Below are 23,410 nucleotides of genomic sequence, written 5' to 3'. Positions count from 1 at the left end.
TTTAGTTTTTAGAGTTGTCTTTTTGGGCTGGAGACTTTACGGGCTCTTTTTTTTTTTTGGTTTTCATTTTATTGCTTTTACCAGTTTTAGTTTTTGGATCATGGAGTGGAGGCGGCTTGTTTTATTTTTCTGTTGTTTACATTTTCGTTCTACAGACTAGGCATTACTCATTTTTCTACAGTTTTACCTTTCGGCTCGGGTTTTCCAGATCTCTTTACTTCATTTTTTTGGTAGATACAAATATGTTTAGAGAAATTATCCATTTTGAGATGATAGGCTAAATTTCTAAGCCTAAGTTTTGGGGAGTAACCCAAGTTTAGAATAGAGTTATTTCTCACACTTCATCTATTGATTCATTTTCATACTCTATTATTTTGTTAAACAAATTATATTTGTGAAAGTTTGGAGTTCTTCTTGTTCATCTTGATTTGTTGTTGATGTAAAACACAACTAATGCTTGCTTGTGACTTAAGACTCCATAGGTTTCTTTCCTCTTACATTGACTAAACTTGTTTTACAACTCGGTAGGAAATTTTGGATAAACTATAAACTGGACTTGAATTGTTTTGACTTCCAGTCATTATCTCTTTGAATGAGTAAATGATTAAGTAAAAAAAAATGAATGTGAGAAATATTCAATTCTAATTCATGAATGGGTGAAACCTGAAACTTGATAAATTATTTCTTAGAATCCCATTTTCAAATCCTAAGTATTTTTGGTTTATATTTTTGTCACTTTTATTTGTCTTACACTCATTTTTCTAGCATTTATTTCTTTACTTCTTTTAATTTAACAAGCATTCAAAAACTTATTCCGTGAAAATATAGAGAAAAAATCCAAAGCATTTTTCATTAATCCACCCCACATCAGTACATAAATTCCATTTTCTTGTTTCTTTTCTTAGTTGTATAAATAGCCTCTGTTACAAACACGCCCCTCACACAAACACGACTCATTATTTTCTTGCTTTTCATGAACATTGTTTTCCCTATGGAAATGACCTTGGAACTCATCCATGTACTACTTTGATAGATTCTGCACTTGAAAGACAAATTTAGAAAGCCTTCAATGGCAAACTCGCCTTATGCCTGGCTGACGACTACTTAGTAGTCTACCCTAACTTCTACTTTTATCGCTCCTAATGCTCCAACTGTCGTCAGTCCTACTAGCAGTGCTTCATACTGGTCGTCTTAAAAGTGAGCTTGATCACGTAGTTGTGTTATTCGCCGACTCCATGACAATATGCACCCAAACAACCCCACCAGCCTAGAAAGATGAGCTGTCTACGTAAACCTGACAGGGCTATCCTACAGGTGCTATTAGCACTTCTTTGGGAAAGCAGTGAACTTAACCACAAAGTCTGCTAGCACCTACCCTTTTATCATCATGCGAAGGGAATACTCAATGTAGAACTCGCTTAGTTCGACGGCCCAGTTCAGCAGACAACCCAAGGTGTCTGGTCTATACAAGGCCTTCCTAAAGGGAGCGTTTATGAGCACTTTCATAAGGTGAGCTGGGAATTAGGGCCTTAGCTGCTTGGCAACAATCACCAGGCCAGGGAAAGCCACAATCTTTATTCACAGGTATCTCACCTTAGCTCCTCTGAATGAACGACTTGTATAGTACACAGGTTGTTGTCGACCCTCCTTCTCTCAAACCAAGACTGCCAACATGGTGTATGGTGACACTGCTAGGTATGCCAACAAATCTTATCACCGTTCCGCTTGGCTGAGGAGTGGTGGACAAGTTAGGTACTCCTTTAACTTCTCAAATGCCTAACTACATTCATCATTCCAGTTTTGCACTTTCCTCATAACCTTGAAGAATGGTAGGCATTTATCCTTTGAACGGGAGATGAACCAATTCATAGTGGCCACTTCCCCAACCAATTTTTACACCTCATTGATGTTACAAGGAAGAGGCATGTTCATTATCGCTGCAACCTTTTCCGAGCTATCTTCAATTCCCCACTTGGATACCATAAAGCCTAGGAACTTTCCCGACTCCACTCTAAATGTGCATTTCAGAGGGTAGACCTTCATTTTGTACCGTTAGAGGCCCATGAAGGCTTCTCACAAATCAGCTGGATGCTACACGAGTTCTTTGCTCTTGACTAGCAAGTCGTCTAAGTACACCTTCATGTTGCCCAATCATTTGTAGGTCACTCCTAGATTCTTTAGGCCAAAAGGCATGGCCCGATAATAATAAAGCCTTCGGTCGGTGATGAACACAATTTTTTCTTGATCGTCTATACTCATTCTAATCTAGTTGTATCCCAAGTAGGCATTCATAAAGCTGAGCATGCGATGACCAGTGGTGGAGTCAACAATCAAGTCGATGTGACGTAGCAAGAAGTTGTCCTTCGAGCAGGCCTTATTTAAGTTAGTGAAGTCAATGCATATTCTCCACTTGCCATTTGGTTTGTTCACCAACACAACGTTGGACAACCACTTAGAATATTGGGCCTCCCAACTAAACCCTGCCACTAGGAGGCGATCAACTTCTTTGGTCATGGTGGTATAATTCTCAACACTGAAACTCCTCCGCTCCTGTCGGACCTTCTTGGCCTCAAGGTCCACACACAATCAGGGCTACAAGACTACATTGTTGAACCTAGGCATTTCATTGTGGCTCCAAGAGAACATGTCTTGGTGTTCAATTAGAAGCAGCTTCATGGATTGTTCCACCTCATGACACATCCTGGTCCCAATTCATACTATGTTTCCCAATTTCACAATGTCCATAGGAATTAACTCCAGAGGCTCATTTGGCTCTGCTTACTGGAGGATCTATTCATCTTGGACTTCTTCATTTCGTTCATTTAGGCTGGGTGGTGGTGGTGGCCCCACAGCACCAACCATCTCACCGAGCATTCGCACCTCCTATCCCTAACTTCTTAGTTTTTGGGTGTAGCACTCCCAAGTGAGTACCTAATCACCCTTAACTTCACCAATTCCTGACGAGGTGGGAAACTTTATCTTGAGATGATAATTCGACGTGATTGCCTTCAAACTTTTCAACGTTGATCACCCTAGTATCGTGTTGTACGATGGGGGCCTTCACCTCCTTCATGGTCGCGGAGGTTCTAGATGCCTTCCCAGTCAAAACCGATAGGGTGATTGCTCTCATCAGCTGGACTATATTCCCGGCATTATGGTCAGGCTTAAATGGTCGAGGTTGATCTCCATCTTGGTGAATGCATCCCAAAACAAGATATTGGTAGAAATTTCGTTATCAATCAAGATATTCCATGTTGCAAAGTTTGTAATCTGCATGATTACGACTAGGGCGTCATCATGGGAATGGATGAAGCCTCCATAGTCCTCTTCGCTGAATGTTATAACAGCGCCCTCTGTGTGTTGTTTATGTTCAATTGAGACCTTTCCTATTGTGAATACTTCCTTGTTCTATGCCCTTCGAGTATGGGTCTTTCGTCCAGACAAGTTAGGGCTCCCCCTGTAAATCCCCCTGCTGTTGTGTGAATTTCACCCAGGGGATTTTGTTGTTAGGATGGGGCCCAGTGCGGGGGTTTTTGTGACAGTTGCCCCACACACCCATTCTCCCTGGACACAGGTCATTGGTCCCCAATGGGGTGCTGGGTTAACAAATGTTCTAGTTATTCCACCTTTCACTTCAAGGTGTAGCAATATTTGGTCCGGTGCCTGTCAGTCTTGTGGTATGAGTAGTACCGTTGGCCCCTCTAGCTTTACTAGGCAGTTTCTCTTAGGATGGATGCATTCTCTTCCTACATGGAAAGGTTGTTGTGCACGCATTTCTTGCCATGCGCTCGAGCTGATCAATTGCCTTCTCACCTAATGTCCTATGAATCTTTTTAGATCTTTCACAGGTCTTCCTTTTTGCCAACCTACTGGTCTTCTTGTTGGCTTACTCTAGCTCAATTTTCTTAAGGGACATCAGAGCCCGCAAGGTGTCCTCCACATTGATGAAGCTGTCTGCACGATCTATGAACTTCCACAGCGTCGTGGGGATCTTTCACGCCAACTCTTACATGAATTGATTTATGAACCAAATGCCTCCCAGTAGGGTAGCTAGGGTGATTTTCTAATCTTAGCTATCTGTCATCATTCGCTCCCCGTTGAACCGGGAGAGGTACACCTTTAGATTCTCGTCATCACGCTACTTGACAATCAAGAGGTACGCTGCCTATTGTCTCCTCTTCCTACTTGTCATAAACTGGGTCAGGAATATGAGGACTAACTCTCTGAATTCGTCGATAGACCCTGGAGGCAACGACCCGAATCACCTGCTTAACACACTTTTCAATGTGAGGGGAAAAGCCTGGTATACGATCTAGCTCAAGAACCCATAAAGGGTCATGGGCCTTAAAAGTCTCCAGATGGATCCTTAAACCCATCATACATCTCCATTTGAGGGACCTTGAACTTGGGTGGGAGCGACATCACCATGAATTCCGTGTTGTACGGTAAGTTGGTGTTAGTGAGAAGTTTATCCATGGAGGATGATGGGTCCAACTTCTTGGCCATTTCTGTGTATACTTTTCCATGAGTTCCCGCAACTCATGGTGCATCTGTCTTCTTTCTTCTTCCATTGTGTCAATCTTTACTGAACTTCACAACTCGGTGTGTTCATTCTGGCTTAGACCTACATCTTCCACGAACTCATCATTTGCCCTCGGCAACATCATTTTCCTACTGGAGGCTTCTTACCTCTATGGTCAACTTCTTTATCATGTCCTCCATCTCGACTAGTCTTGCCTCCATGTTTATCAACGATTCTTCTTGTCCATGTGTGGTTTGTGAACATGTTGCCAGCATATGAATGAAATACTAATCTGCAGATCCCACAAACCAAAATTTTGAATACCATTCCAATGTCCGTTTCAGTTAAGGCATTGAAATGAAATATTTTGATATTTGTACCATTTCGGGATAGTCTATATATAGATAAATTAATTATATATGTATAAATTATATTTCAAAATAACATCTATGCAAGTCTTAAAAAGTTAAAACACATATTTATAAAATTCAATAATACTTCTAAGTTCTCAATCCAACTATTAAAAAACAATAATCACACATCTTCATCACGAAAAGAGGAGTAGGAATTTTATTTTCAATCTTTAAGAAAAAGGGTTAAAAAAAAAGTTAAGAAATTAGTCTTCAAATGTGAGAATTGGGAGTGAAAATTACGAAAAAAAATTGAGATTTTTACATTAATTAAAAAAAATGCATTAATTTTGGCCAATACACTGAAACCTGGTCGGTATTGACCAAACCGTACTGGTACGGCTGGTATTTAACCCGATATGAAACACATACCTCTCCCGTGCCGGTTACTATTCTGGCATGATAAATACCAACCGTACCTGCCAGTATGGTACAATTTTTAAAAAATTTTCCATAGACGATGCCACTATTGATGTCATGTTTTGTTACCTAGGCAACTCAGTGATTCCTCTCTTCGGCCTACAAGATCCAAGGAGATGAAGGCTCAGGGTAGTGATAGATATCTCCAATGCCTAAGTTAGAATTATCTCTTTGTATGTAAGGAGAAAATTTTTCAGAGAGATCTACCTGAGCTCAAAACGTGTTTATATACCCGGCCATCATGGTCCCTACCCACTGCTAGCGGATTGTGCAGAGGTGTGCAAGAGACTATAATAGTGGCAGGTTTCCCCTGTGTCATGTCAGTCGTTGCCCTGCCGTATTATGGGTGAGTCTCCAGTCTGTCCCCTATGGCAGGTAAGGGGTGGGAGGCGCACGCACTACCTTAGCCACATAGGTAAGTGGACATCCGACTTTATCGGTGCATGCTGGCTTCCCAAATCGTTTAATGTAGTTTGCTCATTGTCCAACAATGTGGGTTGTGGTCTGAGTAGGTGATGTGACCAGTCACCGTATCTAACAAGCTCTCTCAGGCCCAATGTAGTCCTCTTTCCTTTATTGGTTCTATACTGGACTATCTATTGGCCGGTTTGGACCTTAAGGGGAACCAAACCCCATGTGGCCCAAGTAGGCAAGTAAAACCCCCTCCCCCTCTTCTCAATTATTATTTAAAAAAATTATATTAAAAAAAAGATTATGTGTCTATTGTTTTTCATTTTTGAATAATATTGGTATGACTGTTTGTAAAATATTTCAAAAAATATTAAATGTTTAATAAGTTTTATGAGTTTAGTTCACGGGTCATCTTTCGAAAAAAGACCTGTTCATATTTTCGTGAGTGTTGGGCCTAAGCCCACCGAGATGGCAAGAAAATAAATGTGGGCGGTTAAAGACTCAATCATACTGGGCCACTCACATTAAAATAACTGAGAGGCAGGCAAGTCAAAATACACTGGATCTTCATAAGATTCGAACCTCTTAAATTATATATTATCTGAAATCATTGTTAAATAGTGATCTCCTCATACTCAACTGACTCAAAAAAAAAAAAATCTGAGCAAGATATGCATGCCAAATTGACCCAATTAGTGGTCAAATCAAACCTCCAAAGAGGCTATTTGTTAGCAATCAAATCAAACTCCTGAGGAGTTACCGTATCAGGTCCTAAAAATCAAGCAATCATATGGGCAATGCTATTTTAGGTTCTCCTTTTAAAAATAAAAAATAAAAATAAAAAAAGAGGATAGTATCTCAATTTTATTGAATGTCATTACTTATGGCAGAAAAAAATCATAGTTACAACTGGATACCTGGGGTTATAAATAATCCTAGAATCCAAAACTAGGTATCAAAATAAAATGCAATAACACAATTAAAAGAAAACATGACCATAATACACAGAACACACATCAAATCAAAAACACAAAAGTGATGCTTAACAAAGAAACTGCAATCAAACAAACTATTAACAAAACATGCTTAACATCGACGCCGTGTTATCGATGTCGTATAACTTGTAAACTCGCTAGATCCATACGAATAGCTCCCCTAATAGCTTTTGGAAGGTTGTCTCTAGTACTATTGAATATTAGCTCTATACCTCTAGTGCCCAATTTCGCTAATCTGTTTGCAATATGGTTCTTTCTCTAAAGGAATGATAAAGACATATCACCATTGAGCGAGTAGTCTCTCTAGCCTCTTTCCAGGTTCTCATTATCTACAAATAGATCCATATATACGACTTGTGACACCTCCAACTCTCACATATGGACACGTAAAAATCGAGGCATCAGAATGATGACAACATGGGTCACGCATTTCATTGTCAAGTATCAACTGTATGGACAAGCAACACATGTACAACAAAAATAATGCAGCAGATAAATAAAGAAATTCAACTAAGTACCAGATTTTATTTAAATACAAGCTCACTTAAAAATAAGTGTACTAAAAATATTATGAGTTGCAATATCATCATAAACCAAAATACATAATTTAAAGATAGAGAAATAATTTTCCCTTAAATAACCAAAAGCATCAAATCAATCCTCCGGCGGAGCCGCCTCCTCAGGCTCAGCCTCCTCCTCATCTACATCTAAATCTACGGTACTAAAGACGATACCGCAGGTAAATAACAATCCAAACGAACCTCAAGATAAAAATACATTCATGCAATAACCAAATGCATGAACATGATGCCATATGCATGTCCCCCAAATCCACATTTTTCCACGTATGCCAAAATCTCATTTTGACCCAAAACATTTCTTTCAAAACACTTCCTCGTCATTATCCCAGATAATGGCCCAAAAATTCAATCTCGTCATTTTTCAAGAAAATGGCCCATTAACCAAACCATCATAGCACTGTAGGTAGGAATCACAAACGAAACTCTACTACTATCCCTACTTATAACCATCCCTACGCGTGCACTATAGGCGGGACTCTACTACTGTCCTTACTTACCACCATCCCTACAAATCCGTCTAGAGGCAGGAATCACAGGCGGGACTCTACCATCATCCCTACGCCCCGTGCACCGTAGGTAGGAATCACAGGCGGGGCTTTACCACCATCCCTATAGTACCTCTGACTCAAACCAGTCAATCCAATCATTCAAATAAACCCAAAATTATTTCTTGCTTGAAAACTCAGTATTCAATTTCCAACACATGTACATGCATGCAATTACACGAAAACTCAATTTTACTTTTCAAACATGAACATTCATGCACTATGCAATGCTTACGACAAGATACCAAAGATAACCAACAACAATTTTCAACATTAAACAACATCAAACAATTATATACACAACTCCGTCCTCCAATCCAACCGACTCCCGACTGTGATGACCCGCTTTTATGTGTATTTTCACTGAAGGGTTGTTTTTATTTTAATTAATATATTGCTTTATTTATTTTAAATTATTTCATTTTAAATTTAGTTTTTATTTGTTGGATGTTGTGTTTTATTTATTTATTTATTTATTTGTTTTACGGTTTTTAATCTCTTTCTCGGCGGATTTGTTTTGTTGTCCGGAGTGAGGATTGGACCTCATTCCTTCCTACATCTCTTTTTTCCTTTTTCTCTTTTTCTCTTTTCTTTGTCTTCTTTCTTTTTCTTTTTCTTTTTTCTTTCTTTTCTTTTTTCTTCTTCCTTTTCTTTTTCTTCTTCCCGCGTCCCGTTCGTCTCTCTCTCTCTCCTCTCCCACGCTGGAGCTGTCTTCTGCCTAGACCCACCGCCGCCGGCCACCGTACGGCACACCACCCCCACCAAAACCTTCCCCTCCCTCCAACGCACCACCCGGCCAGCCGTTTGGCCGAAAAACGCCCAAGAAGCCCCACGGTTTTTGCCTCGATCCGCCGCCATCGCTCCACCTCTTCACCACCTCTTCACCACTTCATCACCGGTTCCTTGCCGTCCTAACCCACCCATTTCCGGCCTCAAATAGCTACCGGAACAGCTCCCACGAGCTAGCTTTCCATTTTGGAAAATCCGGCCATCAACCACCATTTTCGCCGTCACCCACGGCCAAACTTCACTTCCACTAGCTTCATAATCATCCTTAGACCATTCCCTATCAATCACAAGCCCTGGTTTGTCCCCGTTCAAAAGTGGATATTTTACAACCCACGGCCACAGTGAATTTTCACTGTTACGTTGCTTTCCTTCCGCCGTTTGCAACACCGCAAGCTTTCTAAAAATATCGTATAGCGTTGTAAGTATTTTTTAAACCCTACTTTCAGATTTAAATATATTTTACTCATTCAATAATTATTTATCTGTTGGTTGGCTGATTCCGGACTGAGTCCGAGGAGTTCGGGGGTCGGATGGATGGAGGACGGAGTTGCTTGTTTTATTGATTTATGAATGGTTGTTTATTTTTGTGCATTGATATAACATTTACATGGTGCATGCACGTGTGTTTTTATTTAATTGAGAAAAGCCTGTTTTATTGGCGTAAGTGGATTTTCGGGTGCGTGTGTATCACGATCCCAAGCCGGGATGGGGTATTATCTCGGTGGAGCTCCTCTAGTCACTCGGGAGCGAAATAAACTGAGTGACGTCCCCTGAGTTGTCGCTGGGTGACGACGGGAGCGGGGGCTAAGGGATGCTTGGCTACGAACGCGCCGGGCGCCGAACCGGGCATCGCTCTACACACCGACTCCGTGGCCCTTCGCTGGCGAGGGCTAGAGGATGCTTGGCTACGAATGAGCGGGGCGCGAAATTGGGCATCGCTCGTTAGGTGTCATATGCGTGGTCGTAACCTGCGGTGTGGCATTGGAGTCAGGGTGTGCGGATGACCCCTAGGGGAGGTCATGGTGCATACGGATTAATTGGATAATGGTTTGAGATGGATATGAGCCAAATGTGACTTTTGGCGTAATATTTGGAAAGGATATGTTTTTGGGCCAAATGGGATTTTTGGCGTGCGTGGTAAAAATATGATTTTATGGGTTTTGCGCATTGGCATCACTTCATGCATATTGTTTGAGTTCTATATGTTTTTATCTGGTGGTGTTTGGATTTTACTTACCTGCGACGCCATTTTTTTTTTTGGTTCCGTAGATTTTGGTGCAGGATTCGAGGAGGAGGAGGAGGCTGAGCCCGAGGATGCGGCTCCGCCGGAGTTTTGAGTCGAATTCATGCTTATTAGTTTGGTTTAAAACTATATTTGTATCTTGTAATATTTTATTTATATATGTTTTAAACAGCTGGTTTTATATTAAGAAAAATTCTGGTACTTAGTTATATGACTTTCGTTATCCGCTGCGTGTTCCTTCGTGCACATTTGTTGCTTTTGCACACACTTGGCACTCGTCGATAGGGTGGTGACCCGGGTTGTCATCATCCGGACGTCTCGATTTTCCTGTGATCGTGCGTGGGGATTTGGGGGCGTCACACCGACTCCTCGAACTCAGTTCGACACAAACAATCAATCACAAATTATTGTTAAAGCAAAAATACATATAAATCTTAAAGGAAGTTTGTAAAATATTCATAGTCCTTTATAATATTTTTTGAAGGATCAAGAAGCTGCAAAAGCTGACGAAAAAACAATGTAACAATGCAAAAAGCACTATAGTTGTGGGTTATAAAATACCCACTTTTGAATGGGAACAAACTAAGACTTGAGATTGATAAGGAATGACTTAGAGGTATTTATGAAACTAGTAGAAGTGTGGGTGGCGGCGAAAACAGCAATGGAAGTGAAAAAAAGCCAAAACAGAGTTGAGCTCGTGGGGGTGGGTTAGGTCGACAAGAGATCGGCGATGAAGTGGTGAAGAATTGGTGACCGGAGGTGGAATGACGGCGGCGGAATGGAGGAAAACCCGTATAGCTTGGAGGAGCCCACGTTGGCTAACGGTCGCTCGGATGGGGCTGAGATTTGGTGGGGAGGTTCACTGGCCAGAGGAGAGACGAACAGTGGGGGCAGTGCACTGAACGAATGCAGTCTGGGCGGGATGAAGGAAACGGCGGAAGAGGAAGAAAGAGAAAGAGAATGCACGGCGAGAGAGAACCGGAAGAGAAGAAATGAGGAAAAAGAAAAGAAAAAAGGGAAAAGAAAGAGGAAGAAGAAAAAAGAAAAAGATAAAAAGAAAAGATGAGGAAAAGCAATGAGATCCAGTCCTCACCTCTAAGATCCATAAACTGATCTAACGAAAACAATTTTAAAAGCAAATATAATAATTTAAACACAATAGCTTGCTAAAATATAATAAATAACTATTAAAAACTAACAACAAAATTTTAAATCAAAAAATAAACTAAATTAAATTAAACAACAATTTAAACACAAAACAATAATTAATATTAAGAAAGCACCTCAAATAAATTTTACAACTAAATAAATCTAATTAATAAGAATTATTATTTTAATTAAATTAAAATATTCCTTCAATAAAATATACACGTAAATATAAGGTATCACACAACTGTCACTCTATATATTCTAAACTTCCTACACTCATATGGTACCCAATCTTACTTAAGAATTGGAGACTTAATTCTAGACCTCGAGCTTTTCTATTCTTGTTGGTTATTACCAAATTCAAAATCATCATTTATCTTATTTATCTCAAAAGTTTAAATTGATAAGAATAAGTAAATTCTATTATTTATTTTATATCTTAGCACTCCCCCTTACGTGTAGACTGGGTTCTCCCTAAATGGATGACTTAATACGTTGAATATTTAATTAAATTGAATAAATTTTAAAGTCAAGATTCGAACTTAGTACTTCTACTCTTATATCATGTAAAACCACTATTTATCCTAAAAGATTAAACTAATAAAAAAAATATAGATTTTATTAGTTATTTTATATATTAACATCCTTCAAATTACCTTATTAAAATAAATAAATAAATCCTTCAAATTACATAAGAAATTCTGCATTTCTAGCTTGCTTATGAAGATGTCAGACATGTATTAAAAGTTCAGCATTAAATACGAAGAATGCCTTTTGGATTGTATCACAAATCACATTTCTCGCCAAATGAATATATATATTAATCAGCGCGCATCTGTACATGACAATCATTTACGTACGGTCGAAGTAAGTGGTGGGAAATACATCTTAATATATACACGCAGCACTAGGAAGGCTTTTCTCCCTCTTGTCGAGCTAAATTTTCGGGAGTCTTGTGCTTATGGGATGCCTTAGATCCGTATTCTGTATGTAAATGGAAAGTTAACGTAGATTCGAGCAAGAAATAGTATTGCCCACATCCAAACTCTGCTGCTATCTACCCTTCTAGCTGGCATGAAGGTCGTCTTCAGTTGACCTTTCTGAGCTAGACGCACTATGGTAAGTACGAATGCAAATGCAGAAATCCCACCTGAAATCAAGAACAGGTTGTAGAAAGGCTCAGGCCCTAGTTCTAGATCATCGTTTAAGTTGGCCGAAGAGGAGCAGTTATTAGAGGAAAGCAAGAGTTTTTCTAGCCGTTTCATTTCTCCACTTTGTTTCACTTCAAGGATTCCTTTTGAAATGTCTGTAACCAAAGGAGAACCACTTGGGAAAGCCTGAGATGAAATGGGGAGCAAAAAATGCAAAAACAAATATCAGCTTTGAAGGAAATTAAGATCAGCACTAAACAGATACAAAGAAGATCATAAAAAAGGAGATCCGTGACTGCTTACAAAGCCAAAACCTCCAAGACTGACAGTGGGTCCTGCTATGGTGTAGCCCTCGCAGTATGTTGCGAGGAAGACTTTGGCGTGTGGGACAACGAAGAAAGCTGCTGCAATTTCCCCTCTCTCAAAGGCTTCAGGGTATTCGCTTATCGAATGAACTCGCCTTATATTCTCTGGCTTAAAGTTCAACACATTTATCAGGTATCTTACAATGAAAGAGTTTTTATTACACCCAACCGCTGCATGTGTTTTCTGAAGTGTCGCAATGTCTGGGAAAGACGGTGAAAACCTAGCGACAGTCATTTTGGAAGTGAGGCTTGCTGTAAAACTAGCCGAGACAATAAGTATGAAAAAAAACCATGGCGCCAGCACAAAACGAGACAAACCGTTCCTAATTGGTTCTCCTGCAGATTATAAAATGAAGGGAGACAACCAAAGTCACCAGAAGAAAACCTTTTAAGGATTGCTTGTGATATTTCAGTTTATACAAAGTTACTGATACTCAAATATATATGTTGGGTACTGGAGACTTACTTTGAAGAAAGAATAGGACAGTAACGGAAAACCAAAGCATAGCTCCGAAGCCCTCAAATTCAGGATTACCACTATGTTCAATTAACCAAACTACGAATCCTATGAAGAGGTGCATCACCACCATCATTAGCCACATTCTCTTTGTGAAGACTTTGATGAACAACCATTTCTCTTTCAGCTTATCTGGTTTTACTTTGACTACCATCACAAGTCCAGATTCAACATATGGCTGTGTAAATTCGGCATATCGAAACCGATCTGCCATTATTTCTGTATCACCAACTGCTGCATCCAGGCCCTAATGTTTCACATATTGATCATTGATGCACTATTAATAATTTGTGTAATACAATTAATAAAAGTGCCATAACATTAATGAATAATGTCAAGTTCATGTTTAACATACCATTAGTTGTGAATAATCATTGCAGAAAAACATGCTTAATTTTCTTTTTCCTTCTGGTTTAATTATTGTACTACAAACTCTTAAAATTGGGTTTGATAGTTTAAACAAATTAAAAGCTACCTTGTAGTAGACCTGTTCCACCATATCATCATATGATCCATAGAATGGAACCAAGACATAAGGCAAATGATAAGGGAGGCGCTTTACAGCTGCTTCAAACACATCAATGGAAAAACCGGAGACGAATGTTCTGTTCTGGTCCTGTTCATAAGTCACTTTCACAAACTGATTGAATGCACCCTTGGCAGGAACCCCTATTTTCAATGCTTTCTCATCACCACTGCAAGTCCATCCCTTTGGAACTGTTTGCAAGCCACCTGGCCAAAATATTGGGCCCAAAAATCCTGCAGAACTATTACCAATTGTTACCTTCAAGCTATCATACTGTGTGAAGTTCTCTAAGAAACTGAATTCTGGTGACCAGAATGCTATCTCCTTGTAGCTTTTTCCAACCACATTAATGATCCGAAAGACTGGCACTTGTGACAATGTACCCTTTTTGAAGTTAATCTTCCCACTTAGACCTTCAAAGTTGCTGAGCATGATTTGATGAGATAATTTTTTCGGGGTAACCCTTCCTGGTATTTTGTTAATGGCTTGAGCAAGGGCCCAAGTTGCATCATAAGCTCGGAGTGCAAAAATGCTTGGGTTAGCATTCTCTTCTTCAGGGTACTCTGATCCGAACTTCTTTCGGAATTTGGTTTTAAAATGCTTGAAAGTTTCACTGGAAGAAAAAAAACTGGTTTTAAAACCAATTACTCCTTGCATGTTATATGTAACAGAAGAATCCACAGAATCAAGAAGGCTTGCAATCTCATCAGTTACGATCCACACGTAGCCTTTTTCCATCATACCCATTTGATTTGCCTTCTCAAAAAGCAAAATAGCTGACTCTAAAGAAGACCGCAAAAGTATGAAAACCCTATTGCTCAAACTGCGCAGCTTCATCAGCTCTTTCTCAATGGCTGCTTTTTGGTCTGGTAGAGAGGATAGGGAAGGTAAAGTTGAGTGGTACTCAATTGCTGAATCCACAGGACGAAGTGAATCGGAAAGGAGGGTTAATGTCTCTAGTTCAGCAGAAAACCCGTTGTTGTTATTGATATTTTCGTAAATTGTGGTCACCTTTCGCCACCTATAGTGGCCTACAATGGCGGCAATACACTTCATGTGGAGAGTGACATCGTTAGACATTTGAATGAAAAAAGAAGGTTGAATTGGTATCAATGATGGGACCATAGCAGGTGAAGCTAGGGAAATGATGGGGATACATCCTCGATCTTCAAAGGTTTTACTGTTGTCAGAAATTAGAGCAGCTTCCAGAATCGTCAGTGCTCCGATGACAGCTTGCACTTTTTTGGTGTCAATGAGATGGATTGCTGCAATGAAAATTCTCAAAGTTTTCAGAGTTGCAGAAGCTCAACACCATACAGATAGAGTGACTGGATGTAAATCATGATGGATCAATTGGACTTGACCCGCAGAAACTTAAAAATTGTAAACTTATATTTTTTGCAGGCCACGCCTTATTTGAATAGAGAAGATTCAAAGCATATAAATATGCTAAGCTCCTGAGATTTATGCATGTGAAATATATAATATATATGCAATATACATATTATATCTCGAAGAAGGTTGAAAGTTTACCAGTAGAAGTTGCCCGAGCTGAATTACCATGGGAATCTTTAAGGTGCAAAACCACATGCGTAGAACAATTCAAACGATGCAAATCTCTGGCTGCCATATCCATGGCTACTTTCTGTTCCTTACCCATACGAGAATCATAATACAAAACAGCACCCGCATTAACATGATGTACTGCTTTTCTCATTGGACAGTTCATGTTCGTCTCTCCTTCACGGGCAAAAGATTTTGATGCCACCGCCATTAATAGCAACAGAACTAAGAAGAAAGAAAGATCACCACCACGAGACATATTTGCAGCTATCTGTGAGTTGTGATCTTGATCTTCTGGTGTGGAGAATCTACCTTTTGGGTGAGATGAAATATTTGACTGGCCGGAGATGGCCGGAGAATCATGACTTGACTTTGAGAAAGAGATAGGAGATCAAATATATATATATATAGAGTAATAAGGAAATTAAGCATGCAACTAATTGTGGGTAAGAATCATATTTAGAATATCAAACTAACTTGATTAATTTCATATTATTATTCCAGTTGTATTCCTCCCCCGTTTGCTTACCAATTCCTCCGTAATTTTCCAAAGTCAACTTAGCTTTGCTTATCACGGACTTCGATCTGGTGTATTTACTCTTTCGTCTTTTTTTTTTATGATTGAAACTTCGAAGAAAAAACAAAATTAAAAAAACATGAGACGAATCTAGATATACCTGGCCTAGACCTTTATCTCCCCAATTTCCTCTCAATAATATATAACATTGGAATTATATATTTTGTTTCGGCATGTGAAATATAAAATATAATATCACAAGTATGATAGAAGGTCCAAACTATTAACATATGTGCTTCTATTGCTCATAAAGGAGACACTGCACCAACAGCAGAGCCATCACAGCATGTAACATAGCCCTTCACAGATTGCATTGCATTCTGTTATTCTCTACGGTCATGTAACAAACTTATTCGTTATTCCCTCTTGTAAAAGTCTATATATAGACTACTGTTAGCACAATGAATAGTGTGAGGAAAACTTTCCAATTCTGTTTTGTTAACATGTTATCACAAGCCACACGATTCAACTAGTCTCATCGAATCCATGGCCTCTTCCTGCTCTTCTTCTTCTTCTTCTTCTTCCTCTTCCTCCCTCACTGAATCCATGACCCCACCCTCCATGACCCTGTCCTTTTCCCATATAGTCACCACTAAGCTCACTACCGAGAACTACCTATTCTGGAAAGTCCAAACATCTGCCTATCTTCGTGGTCAGGATTTATATGGCTACGTTGATGGCACTCATCTCAAACCACCTGAATTCATCTTCGATTTTGCCACTTCCCCTCCCAGACCCAACCCCGCTTACTCTCTTTGGAAACGCACTGATCAACTAGTTCTCAGTGTCCTTTTCTCCTCTCTCTTGGACTCCATTTTAGGTCATGTTCTCTCCTCCACTACTGCTCGAGAATTATGAAACTCTGTAGTCTCCATGTTCTCCTCTCAATCCCAAGCCCAAGAATTCCAACTTCGATTTCAGCTCACTAACCTCTCTCGAGGTGACCAATCCATTACAGCTTACTTTGGCAAAGTTCGTCTTCTTGCCGATTCTCTCACTGCCATTGGTACTTTCATCTCCGAAAAAGAACTCGTCTCCTACATTCTCAATGGCTTAGGTCCTTCTTATGAATCCTTCCTCACATCCATCACCACCCGCACTAACCCATTAAATTCTCATGACTTATTTCAGCTCCTTTTAATCCATGAAAGTCGACTCACTCATACAGCCAAACTTCTCCCATCTTCCTCTGATTTTTCAGCACACTTCACCTCAGCCACTCATGGTCGTGGCCGTGGTTTCCCTCGTAATCCCAGACAAGGTCGTGGTAGAGGACGAACCCCACCTACTAATAATCGCGATAGTCGATTATTCTCTCCCAACAATGGTACTCAGCAAACCAATATGCATCGACCTACTTGTCAAGTTTGTAACAAGTATGGTCACATTGCTCTTCAATGCAGAAATCGGTTCAATCACTCCTACCAATATGATCCTAACTCCAGTTTTCTTGCTCCTTCCTCTGCTTCGAACCAATTTTCTGCCAACTACACTGCTCCAAGTGTGCACTCAGAGAACATCTGGTACCCAGATTCTACGACTACACACCACATCACCAATGATCTGTCTAACCTGAATCTGTCATCGGAACAGTATGCTGGAAGTGAGACAATCCGTGTTGGTGACAGTAACGGACTTCCCATTCAACATTTTGGTGAATCATCTCTTTCCACTTCCTCTTCTGCTTTTCATTTACATAATCTCCTTCATGTGCCTCAAATAACCAAAAACTTAATTTCTGTTCTTCATTTCTATGTTGATAACAACTGCTTTTTCGAATTTCACTCAACCCATTTCTGTGTGAAGGACTCAACGACCAAGAACCTCCTCCTCACCGGACCAACCCGTGACGGATTCTACGTCTTTCCAAGCACTGGTCCTCCCTCTCCAACTATCCATCTTAGCGAATCTACCTCCCTTCCTCAATGGCATCGACGCATGGGGCACCGTTCTCTTGTTGTTGTTCGTCTCCTTCTACGCACCAACTGTTTGTCCTCTTGTCCCACCGAAGCTATTTTTCAGTGTCCCGAATGTCCATTGGCCAAAGCCCACCAGCTCTCGTTCTCTTCCAGTCAGGCCCAATACAATCGGCACTTAGCTTTAGTTTCTTCTGATATTTGGGGTCCATCCCCTTATGTATCATGTTTGGGATTTAAATATTACATATCCTTTGTTGATCATTGCACCCGTTATACTTGGTTATTTCCAATCAAACTCAAGTCTGATGCAATACAAATATTTACCAAATTCTTAGGATGCAGAATCCTCCAGTTGACCTCCTGTCGTCAGGACATCCTCCCCAGTCATCATCTGATCTCGTGGTGTTCCAAGAAGCAAAAAATTGTTGCCAGATCCTCCACGGAAGCTGAGTACAAATCATTGGCCTCCTCCGCTGCTGAACTACTATGGCTTCAAACCTTACTTCGAGAACTTGGTCTTCCACTGCATCATGCTCCTACTCTTTGGTGTGATAACCTTGGAGCAACCTATTTATGTGCAAATCCAGTTTATCACTCCAAGACAAAGCACATGGATATAGATTACCACTTTGTCCGAGACCGTGTAGCAGCCAACACATTAAAGATTGCCTTCTGCAACTCCAAAGAACAACTGGCTAATGTTCTAACCAAACCCATCGTTGCTGACAAGTTCATCAAGTTTAAGCCTCGTCTCAATTTGGTTGACACCCCCTGGGACTCGAGGGGGCATATTAACATATGTGCTTCTATTGCTCATAAAGGAGACACTACACCAACAGCAGAGCCATCACAGCATGTAACATAGCCCTTCACAGATTGCATTACATTCTGTTATTCTCTACAGTCATGTAACAAACTTATTCTTTATTCTCTCTTGTAAAAGTTTATAGATAGACTACTGTTAGTACAATGAATAGTGTGAGGAAAACTTTCCAATTCTGTTTTGTTAACACAAACCACACAGCATATACTTTAAAAATACTAATCAATGATATATATATATATATAATTAGAATCCCGTTGAAACATTATATGAGTAAGAATTTCTTCTTCTGATCTCATACACCAGTATGTATTTACGTTTAATTAATGGTGAATCACTTACGCACATGCATGACTCTATGTGCATGGCTGACAATGAACTCAACATGGCCACTAGAATTACTTTTATTTATAATTAACATGTGGTTTACCTTCCCTGTAATTTTCTTTAATAATATAAGCTGCATTGACATGGACATGGTCAGAAAATCAAACAATATTTCAAGTTAAATTTTCAAGGTCGTGTATATATGGATGTAAAGACTAATGACTTGGGCGCTGGGACTGCGGATCGAGGAAGCTTGAGAAGGTGATCGAGGACCTTGTCCTCTGATCAATATAATAACAAGGCTTAATTGCTCGGATGATAGATCTTCATTATAATATAATCAATTGAAACTTAAAAAAGGGATCAATGATTTCGTTTTTGTTATAAGTTTTTTGGGCTAAACATTTATCTAAATTAATACCTGCAAGGAACTCATGAATGCAATATTGCTATTTTCCAAGTGGCAGAATTTAGTTGATCAGGTTTTGTGGGAGTTTCCAAGCGGTGTACTAATTAAGATGAAGGTAATCATTTAATTAAATAGAGTAGAGTGTAAAGTATGGATATAGAACCGGGCCTAATTTTTTCCAGTCCAATCCGAAATTCCAAAATTCCAGCAACTATCAACCTAAATTGAACCCGGGCAGATAGAAAAAATTTTACATTGGTGCAAATTCAAATTAATATGAAATATTAATTACTTTTTCCAAAATTATTCAGAATAATATCAATTATTTTTTTTTAAATTATATATTTATACTCATTTTTGTCTTATTAGTAAATATTTAGTCTCAAATTTGGAAGTGATTATGAGTTTGATTTTGACCAACGAGTCTGGTTTTTAAATGAAATTTCATGATACAAAACAGCGTCATTTTGCTAATAGAAAATGACACCATTTTGCACCCCTACCCTGATTTCATTCGAGGTACCTTATTCAGTTTTCATTTCATTCTCTCTCTCTCACTGTTGAGTCTCGATGAGCTCCATTTCTCTCTTGCTAGAAAACCTTAGACTGTGCCGCTATGTGCCCACAGCCCACTGACATCCCTTCATTATATCACCGCCATTTGCCCCATCTGGCTCTCTCTCAACTCCAAAACTGTCAATATCTCTCTCTCTCTCTCTCTCTCTCTCTCTCTCTCTCCTTCCTAAAAGTTACATATAAGTGAGAACCAGTTAACAGATTGACGTATGTTGTTATCTTTTTCCTAAATTTTATTTTATTTTATTTTTAATTTTTAGTTACCAAGATCCATATAGTTAATCTTTAAAAGGGTACGTAAGTTTTTTTTGATGAAATAAATGATTTGGCCAAACTAACTTATATATGGGATCATGCATCCATAAATAAATCTCAGTTTGTACAGGGATTTTTGTGTTTGTAAAATGAGATGTATTTTGGATATGAAGAAGTGGGTTTCTTTAGTTTGTCTAGATCTAAAGAAGTGGGTTAAACCACATGAATAACGAGGCGTTTATAATTTATTTTGTTTTGTTCTATTTTATTATTTATTTTAAAGAGTTTTGTTCTGTTTTGACAAAGCCTTGCTAGCTAAACAATATTGGATATTATTACATCACCCTGATTCTCTATCTCGTTAGCTCACTATCTAGCAAAAGATGCTTTAGGTCTATCTAGGCTTAGTGTGCATAGAGATCAAGAGTACCTTTTTATATATGTTATTCAATCCATTGCCCAAGATTAGATGCACTGTTGTTAATCAATGAAAGTGATGTGCTAAATCTGCATACCGTGAAATTCAATTCCAAAACTAAAACTTCCCATCCAAACGCAACAGTTTCTTCATATCTAAACAAGTATATTTGAGTCGAAACTAATCCCAAAAATTTGAAATAAAAACCCAACAACCGATTAAATTAATTATGAGTTCTGCTACATTCAACCATTTTTATATATTTATTATATATTTTATTAATGTGATTAATCAAAATAATTATTTTATAATAAAAAAATAATATGATCAATCATATTAATAGAATGTATAAAAAATACGTAAAAATAAATGTACATAAAATTTTTTATTAATTATATTAGTTGATACTTTATATTTTACTTTGGGCCCAACAAATAAAAAAGAGTGGGAAATAGTTTTAGCAGGCTTTAGTTGGTTGGGCTTTATTAATAGGTACAATTAGTTGAGCTAGCAATAGGAGTAAACAGGCTTTGATCCCGAGAATCTTAATTAAGCCTCAATCTTTGAAAAAATTGAAACGTGCAGTTAAGATTTGATTGATAGTTGTGGACCACCTCATCCATTTTTCATCCAATATTTTAAGGCTACATATTTTGAAATCTTTGACAGACTTTTGTTTGTTTTAATTTCTGTCGTTTATCTTGTTTCTTGGAATCATGTCGTTTTATTTTGATATCGATCTGTGCAGCCTACATGCATATATCCACCCCAAAAACACATTTTTTCTTTTGGGAGGGGGATGGGGGGTTGTTTTGGATTTTTTTGTATAAAAGTAAAACAATTAAGTTTTCTTTTGAATTTCATCAGCTAGTTATAATAAACTCATGACTATTTTGGAGCTTAATTTGCTATTTTAGACTACTTCTTAGAGAGACCTACTTCTACTTTATACATATATATTTAAATATATATATATATATATATATATGTTTTGCCGTTGATTTGATTTTTATGATATTTTTTTTTTTTATCTTTTTATGTTTAAAACAGATGAAAGGTAATTTTAGTAGTAGTTTTGATGATTCACCTCATATTTTATTAGACATGAAGGAAAATACTAATCCTTTAGTACCTTCCTCCATGAATAACCAAAGCCCCACACCATACCTCCTCTCAAAGGCAAAAAGAGTCAATAAGACTACCAACTAATCTATTGTATGGAATTATTTTATAAGGATTGAGCATGTTGATTGCATTGAACCTAAAGTCCGATGCAAATATTACTTTTAACTTTACGGATGTCATTATAAAAATGGCAGCATTTCATCAATGTCACACTACTTAAGATTTGCTAATCAGGACTCACTCATTAGAAAGAGAAAAAAAAAATCTTGGGAATGATTAATCACTATCATAGTCTGGAGTTAAAAAGGATAATAAAGGATCTAGTCCTCAAGAGTTAGGAAAATATGGCATTTAATATGAAACTTAAGTTTAATAAATATTGGGAAAACACGGATACGATAAATATGATTTTCTATATAGCTTTTGTTCTTGACCCTCGATATAAGATTACAACCTTGATATATTAATTGAAAATGTGCAAAAGGGATAAATGAAAAGATAGAATTGAGGCCAAAGGAAGATAAAGTGTAAATTGTAAAGTTAGGATTCGAACTCAAAATTTTTATCCTGATATCATATAAAATCATTATTGACCTCAAAAATTTAAATTAATAAAAAATATATAGATTTAATTATTTATATTATATTCTTAAAATAATCCATTAGAAGAAAACATGCATGGGAAAATGTGGTGTCTTATCAAGAGATAATTTTGACCCTTAATACTTATTGACTAGGTTTTGCAATGAATATTATTAATCTATTATGAGTAATACTTTGGCCACCGCTAGTCTACTTTTTCAGTTTTAATAAAATATAAATTTTTAATAAAAAATTTATTTATAAATTTATTTAAAAAACTGCTTTAAAAAAGTCTATTTTATTAAAAATTTGTTATTATTTACAAAAATCTGCTTTATAAAAAAGATCTACTATGTAAAAAAAATTCAATAATAAATAAAAACTACTATAAAATAAAAATAAAATTAATAAAAATAGCTATAACTATATAATAACTAAACCAATTGGGGTAAGTTTTATCAAATAAAAATCTTAATTGGTCTTACACTCTTTAGGCCTTAGCCCAATTTAAACAACGGATATAACTGCAATAATGTTTGCTGCACTAAAATCATAGAATATTGCCTGTAATGTTTGTTGAGCCTTCAAAGTTTATTCAAATGTGAGAAGGTAGTTGCTGAAATTTGAAGTTTAAGACCAAGAGTGCCATGTCTTACCATACCTTATCTATAATATATTAATATATTATATATACTTATATATACTAATAGTCTAATACTATATATTATACTTTTATAGTTATGGAATATATATTATATATTATATAATAATATATTGATACTAAATTATTACTAATACTATATATTAATATACTAATATATATTAATATTACTAATATATTTGTATTTATCAAATATTCAAAACGAATATGTTGAAAATTTATTAGGCGATAAAATGTTATTAATATATATATTTTATAATCAAATAAGTTTTCATATTTAAAATTAAAATTTTATGTTATAAATTATAATAATACTATCTTATATATAATTATAATTTATATTATTATATATAAAAATTATTATATATAAAATTTTAAAAATTTAATTTAAATAGATATTATAATAAACTGATCTAGTCCAATCCTAAAAAGCACGGAACCGGTTTTGACTAATTTTGACATTTTAAAAATCGGTTCCAAATCAGTCAAATCCGATCGGATCCGATTTTTTAATTTTTTGATTAAAATTTATACTTCTAATATTGTTAACA

At 37.5% G+C, this 23,410-nt stretch overlaps 1 protein-coding gene across 1 annotated transcript; it reads right to left on the bottom strand.

Moving 5' to 3' along the window:
• Positions 1-12,036: 12,036 nt before the first annotated feature.
• Positions 12,037-15,388, bottom strand: LOC122298773 (glutamate receptor 2.5-like). Its single transcript, XM_043108633.1, has 5 exons — positions 15,158-15,388; positions 13,574-14,889; positions 13,048-13,345; positions 12,520-12,917; positions 12,037-12,402 (listed from the first exon to the last, which is right to left on the bottom strand). The coding sequence occupies exons 1-5, from the start codon at positions 15,351-15,353 to the stop codon at positions 12,037-12,039; spliced, it is 2,574 nt and encodes an 857-aa protein (XP_042964567.1). The 5' UTR covers positions 15,354-15,388.
• Between the last annotated feature and the right edge of the window lie 8,022 nt (positions 15,389-23,410).

This window comes from Carya illinoinensis, chromosome 16 (genome assembly GCF_018687715.1).
Source record: "Carya illinoinensis cultivar Pawnee chromosome 16, C.illinoinensisPawnee_v1, whole genome shotgun sequence".
NCBI lineage: Eukaryota > Viridiplantae > Streptophyta > Magnoliopsida > Fagales > Juglandaceae > Carya > Carya illinoinensis.
Note: the sequence above shows the minus strand (reverse complement) of the source record. Positions and strands in the feature narration are given on the sequence as shown.